The sequence below is a fragment of the Acomys minous genome (assembly GCF_964271855.1).
Source record: "Acomys minous genome assembly, chromosome: 2".
NCBI classification, from domain to species: domain Eukaryota; kingdom Metazoa; phylum Chordata; class Mammalia; order Rodentia; family Muridae; genus Acomys; species Acomys minous.
The window spans coordinates 67,640,559-67,660,309 of NC_140484.1; the positions used below are offsets into that span (position 1 = coordinate 67,640,559).

At 45.4% G+C, this 19,751-nt stretch overlaps 1 protein-coding gene across 1 annotated transcript in view; it reads right to left on the reverse strand.

Moving 5' to 3' along the window:
* Nucleotides 1-1,796: 1,796 nt before the first annotated feature.
* The window catches only part of LOC311609661 (scavenger receptor cysteine-rich domain-containing protein DMBT1), a gene marked incomplete at its 5' end in the record, with an annotated part of 112,701 nt that continues 94,746 nt past the window's right edge, over nt 1,797-19,751 (reverse strand). The window contains 11 exon segments of the mRNA XM_084802907.1: nt 1,797-2,053; nt 2,055-2,316; nt 5,363-5,745; nt 7,278-7,453; nt 8,264-8,296; nt 9,674-9,985; nt 11,722-11,760; nt 14,092-14,130; nt 15,009-15,197; nt 17,663-17,701; nt 17,863-17,901. Of these exon segments, the coding sequence (XP_084659033.1) occupies nt 2,024-2,053; nt 2,055-2,316; nt 5,363-5,745; nt 7,278-7,453; nt 8,264-8,296; nt 9,674-9,985; nt 11,722-11,760; nt 14,092-14,130; nt 15,009-15,197; nt 17,663-17,701; nt 17,863-17,901 (1,541 nt within the window). The 3' untranslated portion in view covers nt 1,797-2,023.

Genomic DNA, 19,751 nt, shown 5'->3' on the forward strand with positions numbered 1-19,751 from the left:
TCCTGTTTAGATTTACTGTCTAAGTTACCTCCACCCTCTGTCTCTACAGCTTGAAAGAGGGCTCGATAGGAGTTGGTATCTTCTGGGGATGTGGTAAAGATCAGAGAAGAGAATTTCTTAGCAACCAGGGCATCTGTGCTCTACTACAAACTGATGAAAAGTCATGCTTGGATAAGGGCTGCTCAAATGGAGCTGTGAACTTGGGCAAAGCTGCTGTCCTGATGGACATCCCTAGGGAATGGTGGTCTATGAGCCCCCAGCCAGCAGCACTGCCAGAAGCCTGGTGAATGAGTCCATCTATTTGAGGGGCATTTGATGTCACTTCTGGGCACCTACTATCTTTTCTTGCTAAAACAACATGGCTTTCAGATATCTTCCAAAGCAAAATCTACTTCTGTGCTTTGTTCAGGAGACTTACTTACCTAAGCATTTCAGAGATGCTAAAAACAAAGGGATAGAAATGAAATAAGAGTCATGTGCCAATCAGAGGGGCAGAGGTGGTCCAACCTACTTGGTGTTCTCTGTTCCCAGGAAGTGGTTACCTCACTCTTGGCACTCCACTGGGGATGCTCAGAATGAAAGGATTCCAATTTCTTTTTAAATAGGAGTGGGCATGGACATCCCGGCTCCCCACCTGGTCGACTTCTGATAGGTACAGGTTAGGACTCACAGCTGTTTAGAGATGAAGAACACCTCAAACTCCATTCTGCCTTCCCTGACATCACCCTGTCCTGGTGGAAGGTGGAGGCAAAACCCCTTACTCTTACCAAGGTGATAATTGGTAAAGAACATTTAAAAAAAACAAACAAATGTTCTCTAAGGTGATGTGAGTTTTTTGCCAAATCTCCATGTCAGTACCTCAGAGTTAGCCATCAGGTCTCTTCAGAAGGTGGAACTATTACTGTAATCTCAGTTCTCACATGCTATTTATCGACAGAGACCGGAACAATTTCTTGGACAAAGGTGAGGCCTCATCTGAAATACTTCTACTGAATAGTTCTGGACAGTGGAAAAAACAACCATTACCCTGTTCAAATCCGTGTTCTCAAAGAAAATGTAATGAGCAGCACCGTTTGGCCAAAGCCAACCTGGACTACGCAGGGAGACCTTGTCTCAAAGGGGGGTGGCGGGGGGGGGGGAGTGAAGGCTTTGAAGGTACTGAGTACAGAACAGACTGTGTCTCCTTCCAGGAGATGAGGAGATTAAAGCGAGGGCAGCATGCCTGCCTCAGGAACACCGTGTTATGGCCTTGCTGTTGTTTGCCCTTCAGCTTTCTCGGTAATTTTCAAGTTTCCCAGATGCCTTGAGAACGTGACTGTGCACACATGTGCGGCTCACACAGAGGCATGGGTTCTAATGGCTCAGGTTTCAGCCCTCCCAGTTGCAAGCTGAAGACCAGACCCTGCCCCCCAGAAGCTAGGCTCTGATTTGTTCCCTTCAAAACAAAACAACCAAATGAGACTTTTTCCAGAACATTATCAATGACTTGCATTGTTCAGGTGTTTTGCTTAAAAAGAGCTTAAAGAAAGTAGACACTGTGGCTTCCCAGAAAATGCTTTATTTTATTTTTTATTTTTTGCAAGATTACTGGCAAGGTCTGGAAATGAACTCTCAGATCTCCAGAGGAACAGAAAGAGGCCCACCTACCTATTAGCACCCAAATAGTATGGAGACATTTAAAAACAATCTTTAATTAGCCACAGGGTAAAGAGAGACAACCTTGATGTTTCAAATGTTTTGTACACTTTAAAGAGAGTGATCCAGTTCTTGAGAGTGAAGAATAATAGCAAATCAGCATTTCTTTTAGCCTACAAACAGACCAACTGCCTTAGAAGTTGGCGCTCAGAGATTTATTTCGTAACAAACCCCAGTGAAGCAACCCCTCTCCCCAGCCTCTTCCACCCGTCTGCGGGCATAGTGCAGTTAAGTCATCATCTGGGTTCTGAGTGATGGAACATTGCTTCCTTGTAAGAAACAGACCTGATTCCAGTTTTCTGACATACTCATGTGAGGGTGGAAGAGATCACACCAGGGCCTTGCTCTCCACTAACCGCTCTGTGGATCCTCAGTGGCCCCACTGTTTGGAAAGACTCAGTTTCTCCTCCTCTGACCTCTGCAGAGCCCGTACCTCTCCTTTCCCGCTGGGTACAGCCTTGTGAGCACCGGGGAGAGTGGTCCCCTATTCGGCAAATAGCCACCTTACACTGCAGGTAGACCACGTCATAGCTTTTGAGGAAGCTGAAGGCATTGAACTTGAACTGGGCCACGTTCTTCTCGGGGGAATGGAGGTTAGAGTAGGAACTGTCTTTGATGCACCTGATGGGGAGAAAAACCCAGACCTCAAAGGTTAACTGACACACGACATGAATTGTCTCCAACATACACAATCAGGCTTGGCTCTAAGGTTCTGAATCCCAAAAGGAGTTCTTCCCACGACCTCACTTTTCTGAAGCAGCTACTACTTGCTTCCATTATTAATGGAAATGCCATAGCCAGGCATAAGCAGAAGGGAACAGTTAAATGCAGTGCAAACAAATCAAGGTTTTTGCTGCAATTTTTGCCTTCTAGGTCTACCCTAGTTCGTCTAAAGAGAGTATAAGATGGCTGTCCCATTTAAAAGTGCACTTAGATTATTTTAAAAGTATGCCATAGGCCTGGTAATGCCGGTCAGAGGCTTGGCTAGCATTCCCAGTGCCCTGGGTTCAATTCCCAATGCTACCCAAAGAAAGTATATTGTAAAACACAGAGCAGTGTAAGTGGTACATCAAGAGGAGATAAAATGGAGTTATGTAAAATATACAGTTAAAAAAGAATTAGAGAAGACAGAAAAAGGGCGGACACAGGGCATGGGAAGACAAAAGACAAACATAAGGCACAGGTGGTGGATTTTAATCTAACTGTTTGGATATAAACTTAAAATATGAATGGTTCAAACACACACACACACACACACCAATGTAAAGACAGAAGAATAGATACAAAGGAATATACAAAACCATCTGACTGTTCTCTACAAGACAGTCACTTTAAATATAAAGATACTCCCAGCACTCAAGAGGCAGAGGCAGGCGAATCGATGTGATTTCAAGGCCAGCCTGGTCTACAAAGTGAGCCTGGGACAGCCAAGGCTACACAGAGAAACCCTGTCTAGAAAAACCAACAAGTGAAAATAAACAAAGATACCAATACGTTGAAAGGGAGTGGAGAACAAGACAGCAGCTGTTCATTTTATACGGGACAAACTTCAGAGAGAACAGAAATGTCAGGGGCAAGAGGCGTGTTTTACAACAAGAGAGAGGGCCAGTCCTCAAAGAAGAGAACCTTAGCCAAGATAATGGAAGTGAAAGAATAGTCATTGGCCAAATGTAATAATAATTAGTGTAATGCACCTACAAGCAAAGGGTTAAAATGGGGTGGGGTAGAGAAAACCACCATTATAGTTGGGTGCTTCAGTATCCCTCTATCAATTGATAGGTCCAGTGGGAAGAAAGTCAAGAAGAGTCCAAATGAGCCACTGTTATTCCACTGTTAAACACTCTATCCCACAACAGAGGGATTCATATTCTCCTCAGGTCCAGCCAGAACATTCATCAGATCAGACCACATAAGACATACTTCAATAGTCTTAAAGGGATAGAAACACATTTCAGCTAGCAATGGGAATAAACTTGAAATCAATGGCAGCAACCTTTCTGGAAAATTCTCAAACACTCAACAGTGAACTTTTTGGTAACTGGTGTACCAGAAACTGATGTAAGAGAAATTTAAGACTGGTCTGGATGACGTGAAAATGGATACCTGTGCTGGGTTGGTGGAGAAGGGCCTCCAGAGGCTCATTTTGAGTCCCTGGTCCCCCACTTGGTAGGACTGTTTGGGAAGCCTTGTTGGAGGAGGTAGGTGTGTCACTGGGGGAAGATTTTGAGCTTTCAAAAAGTACTGCCATTCCCAGTGTTTTCTCTCTGCCTCCTACTTGTCAATCAAGATGTGTGCTCTCAGCTGCTCCTGCCACTGACCCATCACTCCACCTTCATGGATTCTAACCCTCTAAAATCATAATCCTAATTAAACACATCTTGCTACCAGTTGCCTTGGTCCTATGTTTTGTCATAGCAATAGAAAAGTAAATAATACAATACTCAGCATATCACACATGTGTGGGATGTTGCCAAGGCAAGGCTTGGGGGAGGATTCATAACATTAAAATGCATATAATTCATACATATGTCCAATCAATAATCTAAGATTTAAAAGTAAAAAAAAAAAAAAGGAGCAAATTAAGTCTAAAGCCAGAACAACAGCCTGCTGGCTGGGGTATTCTGGCACCTGAGTTGCTCGCCTTATTATGATCATGAGGATGGTGAGAAGGGAGGACCCTTTCCCTCTGGAACTCAGCTCGTGTGTCTCATGCCACAGCTCGTGGACACCTGTGGCAGGAGCTGCTTGCTCCTCTGTGGATCTTTGGTAACAGATGCCTCAGTGTCCCCTGCGCTGCTGAGCCTCTTACCACGCTAAAGCAGCCATCGAGTAAATAATGAGTTTCTTAACTATTTGCCAGTTGCCCCTTCATGAACATTTAGTCCCTGCCCTTCAGACGGGACCACTGCCAACTCAAAATCAGAGCAACTGTGATCACTCATACTCAGGAGACGCTGACACCACGCCTATCAATGTTTCTTTCTACAGGGAGTGGGAAAGTCCTTAGCTCCTCCTACCCAACCAACCCAGCTGCATGTGATCTCAGGAGACCTAGAGTATACAAGAGGTAGAAGGTCAACTGAAGGGGGGGAAGATGGTGGGTGGAGGGAGGTGGGAAGTTCCTTCTGTACAGCATTCCCAGCGATATGTCATCCACGCCGAGGAGGCATACTTGGGGTCACCTACACAACTCCTTACTCATGCTTCTGCAAATAAACCCGGAAAATTTAATTGGTTCACCAAGCTGGATTTGGGTGGAGCTCTTTCTTTGGGTTTGTCTTTCATGCTATCTGGGGCAAACAGGCTGTTCCCCAGCAGCCGATAAACCAAAGAGGCAAACAACTTGTCAAGGTTCTCATTTGGCTAAACACTTGGTGAGCCAACAGAGCCGGAAGACGTCTGGCTAGTTTAACTAAGGGCCTCGTTTGGAAAAACACATTGACTTATTGGTGTGAGCCAAAGCCATGAAGGTTTGTCCTGGGAGAGGGAAACTGGAAAGCAGCCAAGCACTGAGTGGGATCTTTGAGGAGTCAAGTCCCTATCAGAGGTCTGGTAGGGACAACCCTACACCCTTCTGACCTATGGCTTCAAGTTCAGGAGCCACAGGTTCCCAGAGAAAGGCCATGCACAGTTTACATCAACTAGGGTGAGTTTTCACTGTCCTTACCCTTCCTGGATCAAGTCGTACTTGACAGTTGTGAAATCACTGGCGTCAGGAGAAGCCACACAGGTGTCCACGATGAGCCTCAGATTGGGATTGTGGTTGTGGAGGGTGGCCTGGAGGAAGACCTCTTCCCTCTGACTGGCATAAGAAGGAGCTCTGCCACCTGTGTTCTGAGCTGCAGGTGACTGGAGGAATGTAATCGATACGTCATAGCTGACGTCATCCTTTTTGGTGTCACTCCCGTGCACAATTTCAACTGCAGACTGGCCATCCACCTTGCAGGTGAATTTCACCTGGGGTACCTTGTGCCTTACAATGACTCGGCCAGGGTGGCTTTGCGTTCTGCCTCTGATGGAGTTGGAGTAGCTGAGAGAGCCTTGGTGCTCCTATAAAGATGAGAGAATTAATTGGTGGACAGTGTACCAGGTTTCCTAATTAGGTCCTCTTTCGGCAGTAGAATCTTTCCTTTTAACATGTGCTGGGCACCAGCTTCATGAGATGCTTAACGGCTGGAGTCCCTGGTTGGGCCACTGCAGTAACACCAGGAAGGTAGGTAGGTGTGTGTGTGTGTGTGTGTGTGTGTGTGTGTGTGTGTGTGTGTGTGTGTGTGTTCCCCTGAGTGAGAACTACCCCTTCCCTCCTGAAATGGCCAATGTGTAGAGTTGTGAGCTGGGTGGCAGGTCCACTATGACTTCCTGGAGCTCCCTCTCTTTTGAATTTTCCCCCACATTTAATTACAACTGGCTCCCCACTACCCTCACCATACCCAACTTGGATCTTGCATCTTCTCTGCCCTTGACCCTAAGCTAGTTTTAGCTGCAGGTGAGCTGTAGGCCTGGTCCTGTCAGCCTTGCTTCTTGCTGCTTATATCCACCACACGTCAGCTCTAGCAAATGTAGAGGTTAGAAGTGGGGTGGACAGAGTGACAGGCGGGAGCCACCACCTGTACTTCCTCAAATGCTCTGTGTGGATGCCCAGAGGCACAGCTTGGCCAAGAATGTTTTCGAAGCACATGTGACCCAGATCCAGAGACTCTCTGCCAGGTGCCATCTTCCTCAGGACAGAGGGACCTTTTGGTTTGGCTTCGGGGATAGACATCTCTCAGCTAAGACGTGGGATTTTCAGAGCAAAAAGGATAAAAATGGCCATGATCTATACCAACCAAACAGCAGACAAAACGGGAAGGATGGCACTCAAGGGCTTCCGTTGGCTGCATCGCATGGTTGGTTTGAATGGATGTGACCGCCACAGTGTCAGGTGAGCCTTTTGCATGTGTACAGACAAGGAAGCAGGAAAACAGCTCCAGGGACATGTTTTGCATCAAGTCACTGTCAAATATACTGAGATGGCTGTCATGGCGGAACGGTTCCTTTGTGTGTACACACAGTTCCTTAATTTCAATGCTGTTGCTTCATGACATAAAAAGATGGTTGCAGAGAATTAAGTGGATGCACATGTTTAACGACTCTTGAATGTCCTAGACATTTGCTCCCTATAGCGTGGAATGTGACTAGCTACTTTGTTAGAGACATAGCAGACAGACAGACAACGGGTCCACACCCCCTCAACCCCAGCACCGTAACTTGCTCAGGGTAGATGTGTCCTGACGTTCAGTCAAGAAGCATCCTGTGACAGATGCTGGCTTTGAAACCGGAAGAGTAGTATCAACCCATCCATCCCTCATCTATCCATCACACATGTCACTGCGCTCCACATTTGTTACAGATCATCGCAGGTTGTGCGTGTGTCCAAACTTCAAGTGGTAGTAGAACATTTCAGAGAAGTGAGTGAGCCGCCTCAGAAGCGAAGTTCTTCCTCTACCTCACACACGTTTGAACGGGCAGTGTAATTTTCTACGCCCCCCCCTCTTTTTGTACTCCACCCACAGAAGGTCACCACCTCCCTGTCAGCCTCTCACCTGCCTGATGGTCCCACAGTGGCCGTAAGGAATACTGAAGATGAGGTAACGCCCAGTGACTTGGGGGCGACACATCCTGTCATTTAAGTGGATGTCCCAAGAGGAGTACCCCAGTCTCCGGAGATAGCCTCGGTCAACGACAGCTTGGAAGAGGTGAGGCAAGCAGGACAGCTGCGCTAAAGGAGGGAGAGAGGGAAGAAGCTGGTACATTGACAGGTAGCTCAGGGACTGTCTGTATGTTACAGAAGTAGCACAGGCAGTGCTCTGGGCTGGCCTGGGCCTGCCTCGGCATCCTTTATCCCCTTGATTGACCTGTAGAGGTAGGTGTGTGTGTGTGTGTGTGTGTGTGTGTGTGTGTGTGTGTGTGTATGCATGCATGTACACACGTGTATGGAGGAAGCCATAGGTGAATGTTGGCTATCTTCTTTGATGATCATTTATTTTTTTGAGACAAGGTGTCTCATTTAACCTGGAGTCTGGCTGGCCAACACACTCTTGGCATCCTGCTCTTGTCTCCACATCCCCAGTGCTGGGATTACAAATGGATACAGCTGTGCCTGGCTCTTTTTTTTTTTTTTTTTTTTTTTTTTTTTTTTTTGGTAGGTGTTCAGGAGCAAACAAGCCCTTATGCCTACATGGCAAGTGCTTTACCAACAGCCATCCCCACAGCCCTGACTTTCATTAGCCTTACTAATCTCCTCAAAAAAGGCCTTGGAAGTTGGACCACATCAGTAGGGGATCCTGCTTATAGTCGACGCGGGCTTTAAAGGATAAGCTCTGCCTGAACATGTTTCTGTCTGGACCTTTGGCACAGAGGTAAGCTGGAAGAAGAGCGGGGCAAAACTGGAGCGAACCCAAGTCCAAGGGGGCTTCTTCCCCAACCTCCCCCTGTCTAGGCTAGTGGACCTCCTTTTTCTCCCTTTTCAGCTACTCTCTGAGCTTCTTCCCCAATCAGCTTCAGACCCCAGGAGGGAAGATGGCTTTACCTTTATCCTTGGGCACGAGAGAGTCTTTTGGACCTGTTGAAGGGAGATGAAAAGTGAATGTCACTGGGATGAAACACGGCAGGAGGGCAGTAAGCTATCATTAGACAAGCCATCAGAGCTGGAGAGTAACGGCAGGAGAACATTCCAGAACATGCAAAGTAAAGAGGGACCCAGTGTTTCGAGACAGAGACGGATTCTGACACGTGCGAACCTAGCGCTGAGAACGTAGGTGTTATCATCATCAAGATTTGCGGGAACGAAAGAATGGTAAATGCAAACATCCCTGCATGGATGGGCTCTTGGCTTCTTTCTTCTTGCACACAGCCATGCTTGGGGCCCTGGGTTGAGGAAAAACATGCACTCTGGGGCTGTCAAGGACTTCCCTAGCTCAGAATCAAGACAAGAAAGTGTCCCAGGGCTAAGGCTCCATCCAGGAAACTTAAGCCCTTTATAGACACCAGATGCCTTTGGACACGGGATGCGGTTGGAATGAGCCCCCTTGGGGTACAGAAGTGCAGAACGTGGATCCTTATAAAAGTGGGGATCTGAGAGGGATGGTGGAACTGCAAAGAGGCACCATAACAGCCAAAGTCTCGGGGGTGGGGGCGGGGAGCAGTTAGAGGCCCCAGACAGGCTGATACAGCTTCTACTTCTTGGGTAGTGCTTGGCTTTCGGGGACTCTGACCGTGTTTCTATTTGGGCTCCACGTCCATGCAAAACAAAGCACATACAGGGTAAAGGCAATGGGCACGGTCTGTTCATCTGCAATAAAAGCAGCAACAGAATGGATGAGGTGAACTCAGACTTCTTCAAGTCTTAAAATTCCCCAACTTTCTGAAATTGCATGGGCCAATTTGGGGCTAACCTGGAACAATTAGAAGGAGCTACTATGCCATCCAGGTGGTAGTCAGAATGCCACAAAAGGCAGAGGTGACAATAAAATATATTGGGGAAAATCTTTGATGCAGAGGACACAGGGAAGCTAAGGCACTGTGGAATATGTTTTAGACTCCGGGGGTTAGTTAGGTCGGGTGATACAGTGTCTCCAGGATGCGGCCTTTGATGACGTCAGAGACTGAGAAACTAACAGGATAAACTGTGTGGCTTCAGCAATTGCTATGCTCTTAATGGTTCTATGACACGTCACTCCCTTCTTTGAGTCTCATAATTCTTCAGCTATATTTCTGACTAAAATAGTTCACTGAGCTAAGATTAGAGCACACTCATTAACAAAGTCAGACCAATGATCAAAACATCACCACCACGAGCTCTTTGTCCTAAAACGGGATATCTTGGCTAAGTGATGAATGCCTTAAGGACGGGTGGTGCTAAGGCAGAGCCTGGGAACTTTCAGAGCCTGGTCCTGTACCTGCACAGGAGCCCACGCCTGCCTGCGTAGGGAGCCCCTACCTGCACAGACCACACTCGCATCCTCGCGGTGGTGGCAGTTGTGTGTTGTCCAGCCGGCGTGGGCGCAGCTCTCCAGAGAGTCCTCTGTGCCCGAGCAGCGCACTTCATTCATCAGGATGGGGCCTGTGCCGGGCCCGAAGTGGCTTCTACCGGGAGCGCCTAGCGCTGGACCGCAGCCCAGGAGGCGGCACACAACTCGGGCGTTCTTGATATTCCAGCGGTCGTCGCACACAGTTCCCCACACACCCTGGTGCCGCACCTCCAGCCGGCCCACACAGCGGTTCCGCCCACCCACCAGGCGCAGAGGCAGGTCTGCGAAGCAAGAAAAGTCAGTTCAGGGTGACACTTGTAGCGAGAGCCGTCCCTATGCCCCTAAATTACTCTTAGCCCTAAAAGAATGTCCATGAAGAGTGAACCTAGTTACCCAAGCATCTGATATCTTTGAACAAAAATACAAAGCTTAAAGCAAAACCAGGCAAAAATTGAACCAACAAAAGCACCCCACCTCACACCTCACCCTCACCCCGTGGTGAAATCTTTGGAAAACAATTGCTTTTGTCCCATTCATCTAAGTACACCCCGTGAAAACCACTACTATTCTTAAGAGGCAATATTTTAACAGCAAAAACTGTATTATGTAATTTAGCCGTTCTACCCTAACCCACAGATCTGAGCACCAGAGTTCTCAAACACCGGAAACAACCTCGGTGCTCATCCACAGGGCAATGGGAAGATTGTAACACGTGCATTATACATATAAATACTTCTAAAACGTTTAATTTGAATAAAACAATAAAAAACAAAACCCATGCAACCGCATTGCTTACCCATGAGGATACTTTCTGAGAAATGTGCTGTTGGGAGACTGTTGTTAAACACAAAAAGCGCGCTGTGGGGCACTAGGTAACAGTCTATGCAGCCATTGTTGTACCCGGCTGTGCATTGTCTGTTGCCGACTGAGACATCCTTGTGGGAGGCACGGCTTTATTATGCTGGAAGTGCCACGCTCACAGATGGGTGGCAGGTAGTTTGTCTTTGTCATAATTGGTTAGTAGATACTGCCCTGGCTTGGCTTTGTGAGTAATAAACCCACAGGCATTAGTTCTCACTATAGTGTGATGGTCTCTCTTGACCTAATCGGTGTTGTAATACGGAAAGCAAGGTACTTGTGTAGCTACGAGAACGGGCTGAAGGCACAGGTCAGTGGAGAGAGTGAGGTCCTGGCTTGCATGGAGCACCAGGAAGAGAAAACCGTGACTCATGAATACACATGGGTATCTTCTGAATGAGGTCTGAGTGGGGAATTCCAACTGTGCGTGACCCATACTGTGCGCAGACCCATGTCTGCGTGTAATGTGCCCACAGCTTCTAACTCTTTTTCCGTAAGGGGTGGGAAATCTAAATGAAAAAAAGAAATGTGAGCCTCAGACTACCAATGGGCAACTTATCATTTTAGTGAGTAGGAAGAAACAGAAACTGCCAGGGAAAGGGGTAATTATATTGTCAGTGTAAGACGTTAGAGCTTTGCAGATGCGCACCCTCACAGGCTCGCGGTTCAGCTTTAAGCTGAGGGGAAATGCTATCCATGACCACCTTACTTTCTTGGCATCAAAATGTGATAAATATTGTTATGTTTTGTTTATTCTCCAGGAGTAAAACAATTTGTTAGATGCTCAAAAAAGAGCTTCAATCTTATAGGCAACTTTTTTTTTTAAACGCGGGCTCCTTACTGAGGCCTGGCTGGTCCCTGGAACTTCTTAGAGAGTCTAAACTGATTCAATCCACAGAGACGCTTGGGCCTCTGCCTCCTGAGCATTGGTGATTAGAGATATGTGCCACCATCCTTGGCACTAGGCAATGGTTTTGTAAGGGCTGAGAATGAAGGGCAGGAAGTTGATCATCTTCCTCAGGTGCAGTTTTGAGTGAGAAAGATGGGACATTACATTGAGCCACACGGAGGGCAGCCGGCCACAGCTGAGGAGATGAAACGTGGGAGCATAAGTTAGAGAGCGGAGGGTTACTCCAGCAACGAGCGCAGCGGTCATTACCAGGTGATGAGGTCACTTTTGTCGGTGTTGCAACTGTGCCTGAAAAAAAAAATAGTGAAAAGAAGGGATTAAAATGTGACTTCACTGAAATTCTACATTAGACTGCGGTTCTACAATAACAAGCCTGCTCCGTAGCGGTATGCATTTGCCATGTGTGTTTTCCACCTGTAGACCCTGCAGGGTGTGTGAGAAGCCAGTGTCGTAGAACATGGCTTACGAACATTCCCACTGAGCCGGCCGGTGGTGGCGCACGCCTTTAATCCCAGCACTCGGGAGCCAGAAGCAGGCAGATCGCTGTGAGTTCGAGGTCAGCCTGGTCTACAAAGTGAGACCAGGACAGCGAGGCTACAAAGAGAAACCCTGTCTCGAAAAAAAAATCTTTGGGCTGGAGAGATGGTTCAGAGGTTAAGAGCACTGCTTGTTCTTCTAAAGGTCCTGGGTTCAATTCCCAGCAACCACATGGTGGCTCACAACCATCTATAATGAGATCTGATGCCCTCTTCTGGCCGGCTGGCTCACATGCAGGCAGAATACTATGTAAATAATAAATAAAGAAATCTTGAAAAAAAAAAAAAAGAACATTCCCACTGTGCGCATCTACAGCATGCCAGATAATCTCCATCCCCTCCCCCAGTCCTTACAAAAAACGAATCTGAGGAAGTTTTATCACTGCTTTAGGTTTGAAAACAATGGAGACTCAGAGGAACTGTATAAGAGGACCAGGTCATTCTCAGTTCAAACTTGCAAACCCCCAGGAACCACACTCTTTCTGACTGCTCTGTATTCTCGGAGCACAAGCTGTGGCAGTTGCCTTTGTGCTGGGCTCAGGGTAGGGAACTGGAAAAGAAAAGGAGGGGGGAGGCTTCATGGCCACCATTCCATCCTTCCTTTCCAAGAAGCATTTTTCTGTTGAAACAAGAAGTGACTTAGAATGCCGCGCTTTCACAGAGGAAGTAGTAGGCTGCATGTGTGCCATCTAACTGTGTAAGATGGGTAATATGCAACAACCCGGTCTGCAAACGGAAGGCCCCCTCAGGTGACGCCAAGAGCCAGTGAGAATGACAAGCAAGGGCATCTTCTGGCAAAAACAGAATCGTGATAGGGGAGGGAAATAGGTAAGGAAAAAAGTAAAGGACAGGTGCAGAAGGGAGAGGAGAGGGAGAGGGAGGAGGAAGCCACCTTAACTGCATCTGAAAAAAATGTATTAAATAAGTTGTATTGAGTTTTAACCTTGGATATTTTCAAAGTAACTAGGGCTTGAAATTTAATAAGTAAAAGAGCAGCAGAGACTTGTTCCCAAAGCCAGAAATGTCCCAGGGATCAGAGGACTCTCCAGCAAACCCTGGGCACTGACAGGACCTTGGATGAGAGTTCCTATGCCTGGTTTTGTCTTGCCCTCGTTCTGTGACCTTAAGCAAATGCGTTTCTTCTCTCTTAATCATTTTCCTTCAAAAGCAAAAGATTGTTTCTACATTGTCCTCCTGGCTCTGCATCTGAGGCTATGTTAGCCTGTTCATCTTGTCCCCAACATCTCTCTGCTGTCATAGTGTCCAATGTCAGGACACTGTGGTCTAGCAGAGCTTAGCAGAGGCCTGCTGTGTTCTAGCAGAGCTTACTGGCCTCTCTTGACATCTGTTTCCTCTCTTCTCCTGTCTCCTGCCTGTTATTTTGGTCGAACTGAAGATGATCAGAAAGTAGTTCCCCTAAGAGCTGCAGTGAGTGAGGAACAAACCTAGAGAGGAAGGGGCCTTGTCTGAAGTGCAAAATGGAGAAGAATGTTTCAGTTTAACACCACCATGGTGTAAAACAAAAGACAAATGAACAGAATGACAGTCACAACCTATATGGTGTGTGTGTGTGTGTGTGTGTGTGTGTGTGTGTGTGTGTGTGTGTGTGTATGTGTGTGTGTGTGTGTGTATAGAAACATGACCTGAAACAACACAAACAACCAAATGAGATCTGAACCCTCTGGCCTGGCCTCCCTTGGGTATTTTGGCACATGTAGTGGAAGGGCCACATCAGTGTTCTTGGAGCAAAGGAAGCCTGAATAACCATCTCTGTGGAAAAGATGCGGGGTTTTAATGCACCTCAGGCTTATGCCATAGACAAAGTCCTGGATACACATGTTTAATTCCCAAACAGAAAGAGAAAAAGCTGTAGTTGTGTTTTCAGTTAAAGGAATGTGACAGGCTGACAAGACAACCAGAGATCTTCTCATCTATGGGTAAACCAGAGAAGAGGGTGCTTTAAAGGAATGCCATTGCATTGATCTTTATTTGATACCAATGTGATCATTAAACAGGCTCGTCTTATAAATACAACATGACAAGGAACTCATTCTGTAAGTTTAAAGACAACAACGGGACTCACCACTTGGAGACGTCAGTTCTGCTGAGGTGGAAGAAATATCTATAGAGAAAGAGCAGAGGAAACAGAGCTCGTGTCAGGAAAAGCCCTGGCTGTTTAGCTTAGGCTGAGAAGATTAGCAGACATCTCTGCTGAAGATGAGGGTGCATCTGTGAGTGGCTTTAAATTCTGCTGAATGACACTCGGGGCATCTTTCACTATCTTTGCTTTGTGGTCAATATGATCATTAAGAAGATTCACTTTTGAAATACACCTACTAAATGAGAAACGTTTCTTTAGTTTAAATAGCGTGACAGGGGGCTTACCATTTGCAGAGCTTGCTTCTGCTGAGGTTGAAGACGTATCTATAGGCAAAAAAAAAAAAAAAAAGAAGAGACACAGTCAGGTCACTCGCCAAACAGGAAGGAATAAGGCTCTCCTTGTGTTTAAGAAATGTGAGCCTCTGGGTTAGACAGGAGCCGAGAAGCCATGTTGTGTATGTATGAATAAAATTAAGAGAAGAAGGACATAGTGCGCCATCACACTGCTCCTGACAACTGTCTGACCTAGAGCCCTTTGTGAGCTGTAGTTTCCAGAGAACTTCTCTGACAAGTTGCGCTACGGGACGCTAGGTTGTGTGTGGGTGGTGTGTGGACTGAAGGAGGAGAAGAGCTGGCCAGCCAGATGCTGTCACCTAGCTGGACCACTGCCACTGCTGCTGACCTCCCGGCCAGTATTGGCTGTGAACTGTTCACAGCACTGGCACTGGAAAAGCCAATAGAAAATTTGGCAGTTAAAGCGTCAGTCAAGCAAAAGCACAGCAGAAAGCATGGCCAGAAGAAAAGAACAAGCAGAAGAATGAAGTTCAGGGATGTACGGCAAGCTGAAACAATAATACAGTCAGGAATGCATAAAGAAAAAATAACAAATGTAGACTTAACTTCCAAGAGATCGATCATAATACTCCGTGGGGCTTAAGAAGGAGCCCCAGGAGCTGTTCTCATCAGCACAGGGCCAACTGCAGGCCCCGGGCTGCTCCAGACCGTGCTGCCAGCCAACTCCTCCTACAGCCCTCGCAACACAGCTGAGGACACCTCTGACATCTTCACTACCACCGTGGAAAGTTAAATCTGAAGACAACATGAAAAGGGACCATGGCCGTGAAGAAGAGGAGTTGCCTCTTTTAAGATCGTTTAAACCTCACGCATCTAGATCTAAGTGGAAATACATGGAAAGATATCGATACCTTGGGACCCCTGAAAACCTTGGATGATCTAAAAAGACATGAATCTGCTGACTGTGAGGTCCCTAGCCTGACTATTTACCAAGAGGATGTCCTAAATCTCCTGCCACCACTGGCTGTCACCAGGAGAACCAGGAAGGCCCTGATTCAGATACAGAGGTGGATGCTATGATGAAGAGGAGCGAGGAAGAACATGAAGAGGAGAAGACAAAGATAGTGAGGAAGAAAAATATGGTGAAGAGGAGGATGAAGATATAGAAGAGGATGGCAAGAAGAAGCCATTTGTAAAGACGAAGAATTTGGACGTGATGGAGAAGTTGATGAAAATGAAGATGAGGAAGAAAGCAGGAAAGGTGGAGAGAGAGAGAGAGAGAGAGAGAGAGAGAGAGAGAGAGAGAGAGAAATAGATGATGAAGGAAAAGATTATTAATACCCCAAATAACCTGCAAACTCAGAATAATTCAGTATTGGTGTGATTGTGGCTTTGGTAGCTGTTTACGAAAGGGCAGCTGTGATATGAAGTCAAGGACACCCACCCACTAAGAGGCAGGAGTAGTTCCTGTGACAGTCTGCCTTCCTCCGCTTCATCTCTCATTGGTATTGGTAATCTCCATTACCAATCTTGGGAACTATGCTCCAACAAAATTGTAAAGCATGTTAATTTTTCATGTAACATTCTTCCTGAAGTATTGATAGCTATGATTCGTGAGCCACCTGTGGCTAACAACTACTCTGAGGTTATAACAACACTTTTATTTTCTGTACAACAAGAAAAGGCTTGCTAAATAAAATCTTAACCTCTGGGGTCAGAAAATGCCATATAACGGGAAGAAAAAGCCTGGTTAATAAATTGGGAATCCACAGAAGAATGAAATTAGATCTCTCTGCACAAAATCAATTCAAGATGGATCAGAGATCTTAATATAAAACACAAAATGCTGGAACTGCTAGAAGACAACAGAAGAAAAAATGTAAAGATACAGAAATAGGCAACAACTTTCTGGATAAAACTTCATAAATCAAACAATTGAAAAAATGTGTCTACATGAAATGAAAAGCTTCTGTACAGCAAAGGAAACCATTTAGCAGAGTGAACACACAACCTACAAAATGGAGGAAAATCTCTTCCGCTAAAATTCGGCCAGGTGGTTATTATCCAGAATACATGAAGAACTATAAAAATTAAGTCCCTAAACCCTAAAACCGTTACTCAATATGCGGACTGATAAATGGACTAGACAGTTCACAAAGAAAAGTGACACAGATGATCAGCAAATATTTTGGAAGTTGTTCAGCATCATTAGCCCATCAGGAGTGCAAGGTGAGAGCAGTTCTCAGCTGAAGAGATGGCTCAGTGGCTAAGAACAAGTACTGCTCTCTCTCTCTCTCTCTCTCTCTCTCTCTCTCTCTCTCTCTCTCTCTCTCTCTCTTGCTCTCTCTCAACTCAAGCTCAGCTCCAAGCACTCCCTTCAGAGGGCTCATCTCTGCTTGTGACTTGGTCCAGGGATTCTAACCCCATCTTTTGGACTCAGAGAGCACCTGCATTCACATCTGCACATACTTACACTTAGATTCATACATGTAATCTTAAAAGGGAGACTACTTCCCTCTTAGCCTAGTCAGAGTGGATAACATCCTGAAATTAAATGACCAGATGGGCAAGAGGTACCCTTATTCACTGTTGGCGGAAGTGTAAACAGGTAGAGCCACTATGAAGATTCATGTCAAAAAACTAAAATTAGAATTACCACATGATCCAGCTATGCCGGTGCTCAGTGTATACCTAAAGGATTCTAAGACCTACTGCAGAGACACTTGCACATCCATGTTTATTGCTACCATATTCTCAGTAGCTAAATGTTCATCACTAAATGGGTGGATAATAAATTATGGTATATATACATACACAATGGAATTTTATTCAGCTGTAAAGAAAAATGAAATTATGAACTCTGCAAGAAAATTGATGAAACTGGAAATTATTATAGTATATAAAGTAACAAACTCAGAATTCAATGCAACATTCTCTCTTAAATGCAGATTCTAATATATACATATATATATATATATATATATATATATATATATATATATATGGGGGGGGAAAGGAGGTTTTAAGAAAAGAGATGGTTAATAGAACACATGTGAAAAAATAGAGGGAGACTTACTGGAAATGGAATATTACAACTAGGCAGTGTGCAAGTGTGCGTGACAACACAAAGTGTGTATAAAAATTACACACTAAAATTAAACACTATGTTTGCTAATTTTTAAAAAAGAAACTAAAATGAGTTATGGTAAAAATAAATAAATAAATAATAAATAAATGAACATGAGAGCAGGAAACATTACCAGCAGAGCTCGCCTCTTCTGCTGAGGTTGAAGATGTATCTGTGTAAAAAGCCAGAGAAGGGGGGGCTTTAAAAATGACCCTTCTTTCACTGATCTGTATCTGATTCCAACGTGATCAGTAAATAGGCTTAGTTTCTACATCTACCCCGACAAGTGAGAAGCTCAGGTCAGTTTATTAGGCAGGAGAGCAGGGGACTTACCACTTGTAGAGCTCGATTCTGCTGAGGTTGAAGACGTATCTAGAGACCAAAAGGAGAAACACAGCTGTGTGCATTTGCCAAATAGAAAAGCCTGAAATTGTGTTTAACTTAAGAGATGTGATAGAGAGTATTACCTGAGGATGCCTTTTCTTCTGCAGAGGTTGATGCACCTGTGTACAAACACGGAAAGCAGGATGCTTTTAAAAAAAAAGTGTATTTTCATTGATCTTTGGTTTGTGGTCAATAGAACCTTTAAGTGGATTCCTTTCCTACATACAATATGACAAATAAGAAACATATCTGTTTGTGAAGACACAAGATTCCTGAGGTGCGTGACATGACAGAGTAAAGCTGCAACTGGGCTGGGAGCTTTCTCTCTGCTGGCTAGTTTTCACATTGCTGGAAGGTTCTATCCAGGTTGCTGGGGGAGAATTGCCACAAACAGTCTCACTCAGCCATGAACCTTTAATGCTAGTCTACTAGCATGCCAGATACGATGTACTCACAGTGGCATGCCTTTCTTTCTCATGGGATTTGAAGCCCTCCGTAAAGAAGGGATTTTATATCTAGTATCGTAAACCTGGTCTAGGGAGGTATTAAGCCCTAATGGAGAAGGTCCTGCAATTGTCTTGCTAAGTGGACACGCTGTGCCTGTCAAGTGGACTTCTAAATACTTAGAGTTATGCCCATAGGTTGGTGTTGCTGCCAGGTTTGACCAGAGAAGCTTGCCTTTGCAAGGCTTGGTGGTTATTGCCGAGACTCACAAGTGGTCAAAGTGCTTAGCCCCGAATGAGACAACAATAGAGCCTCTTCCAGGTCTCAGGGAATAGCACTGAGGAGGGAGTAGAGAGAATACAGCAGCAGGAGGGAGTCTTATGGTGTTCTAGAACAGTATCTCTTGGGCATGAGGTAGATGTGCATGCTTGGCTCTCAGCAGCTATGGCATTTGCACAAGATTGCACAGGACTGGCCTCATCATCCTCCCGTTGTGGAAAGACGAGGTGCTCGTGAGGCCTAACCCCTCCCTAAGGATCTACAGGCAGTTGATGGTTGCCGAGGGGGGTGAAGTGGGGGGGGCAGCCTTTCGTCAGTGTTGTAGCCACTGATAAGCTGTCTGTTCTCTTTTAAATAACTCCTCACCTGTGTATTGCTGACTAATCTAATAAAACTGATTAGTTCATAAAATAAAGACGTGAAAGTAGAAGATGGCCTAGCTAGGAAGAGGAACCGAATTAGTAAGAGTGTAAGGGCCCAGGAGAGGGTAATGGAGGTGAATATAATCAAAACACACTATACACACATGTAAACTTGTCATAACAAAACACATCACTATGTCTAATTAACATACGCTAAGAAAATTAAAACAGAAAGCACTGATCAGTTAGAACAACACAGTGAAGGACTTTACCACTTGTCTTTCCACTCTTCCCTTTTCCTGGGGCTGAAGACATATCTACGAGCAAGGAGAAGAAGAAATGTACGTGTGATCACTTTACAAACAGAAAGGGGGAAAACTGCGATTGAGTTTCACTTAAGAAATGTGATGGGTTGAAAAGATCACCAGAGAGGATGTTCTCCGCCGCTGCAGTTTAAGGTCTGTGTGTAACCCAGAGCAGAGAGTGCTTTGAAGTGAGATGATACAGGGCGTAGTTTTCATTCACTTTACTTGGTGATTATTGTGAATATTAAATATGTTTATTGTCTAAATCCAGCACAGCAAATAATGAATTTGCTTCATAAGTTAAGTAGCACAATACGGGGCTTTACCATTTGAAGAGCTTGCTTCTGCTGAGGATGAAGAAATACCTATTGATAAAGAGAAATATATTTAGATAGTTGGTCAAACGGGAAGAGAAAAGGCTGACATTGTAAACTTAAAAACATGACTG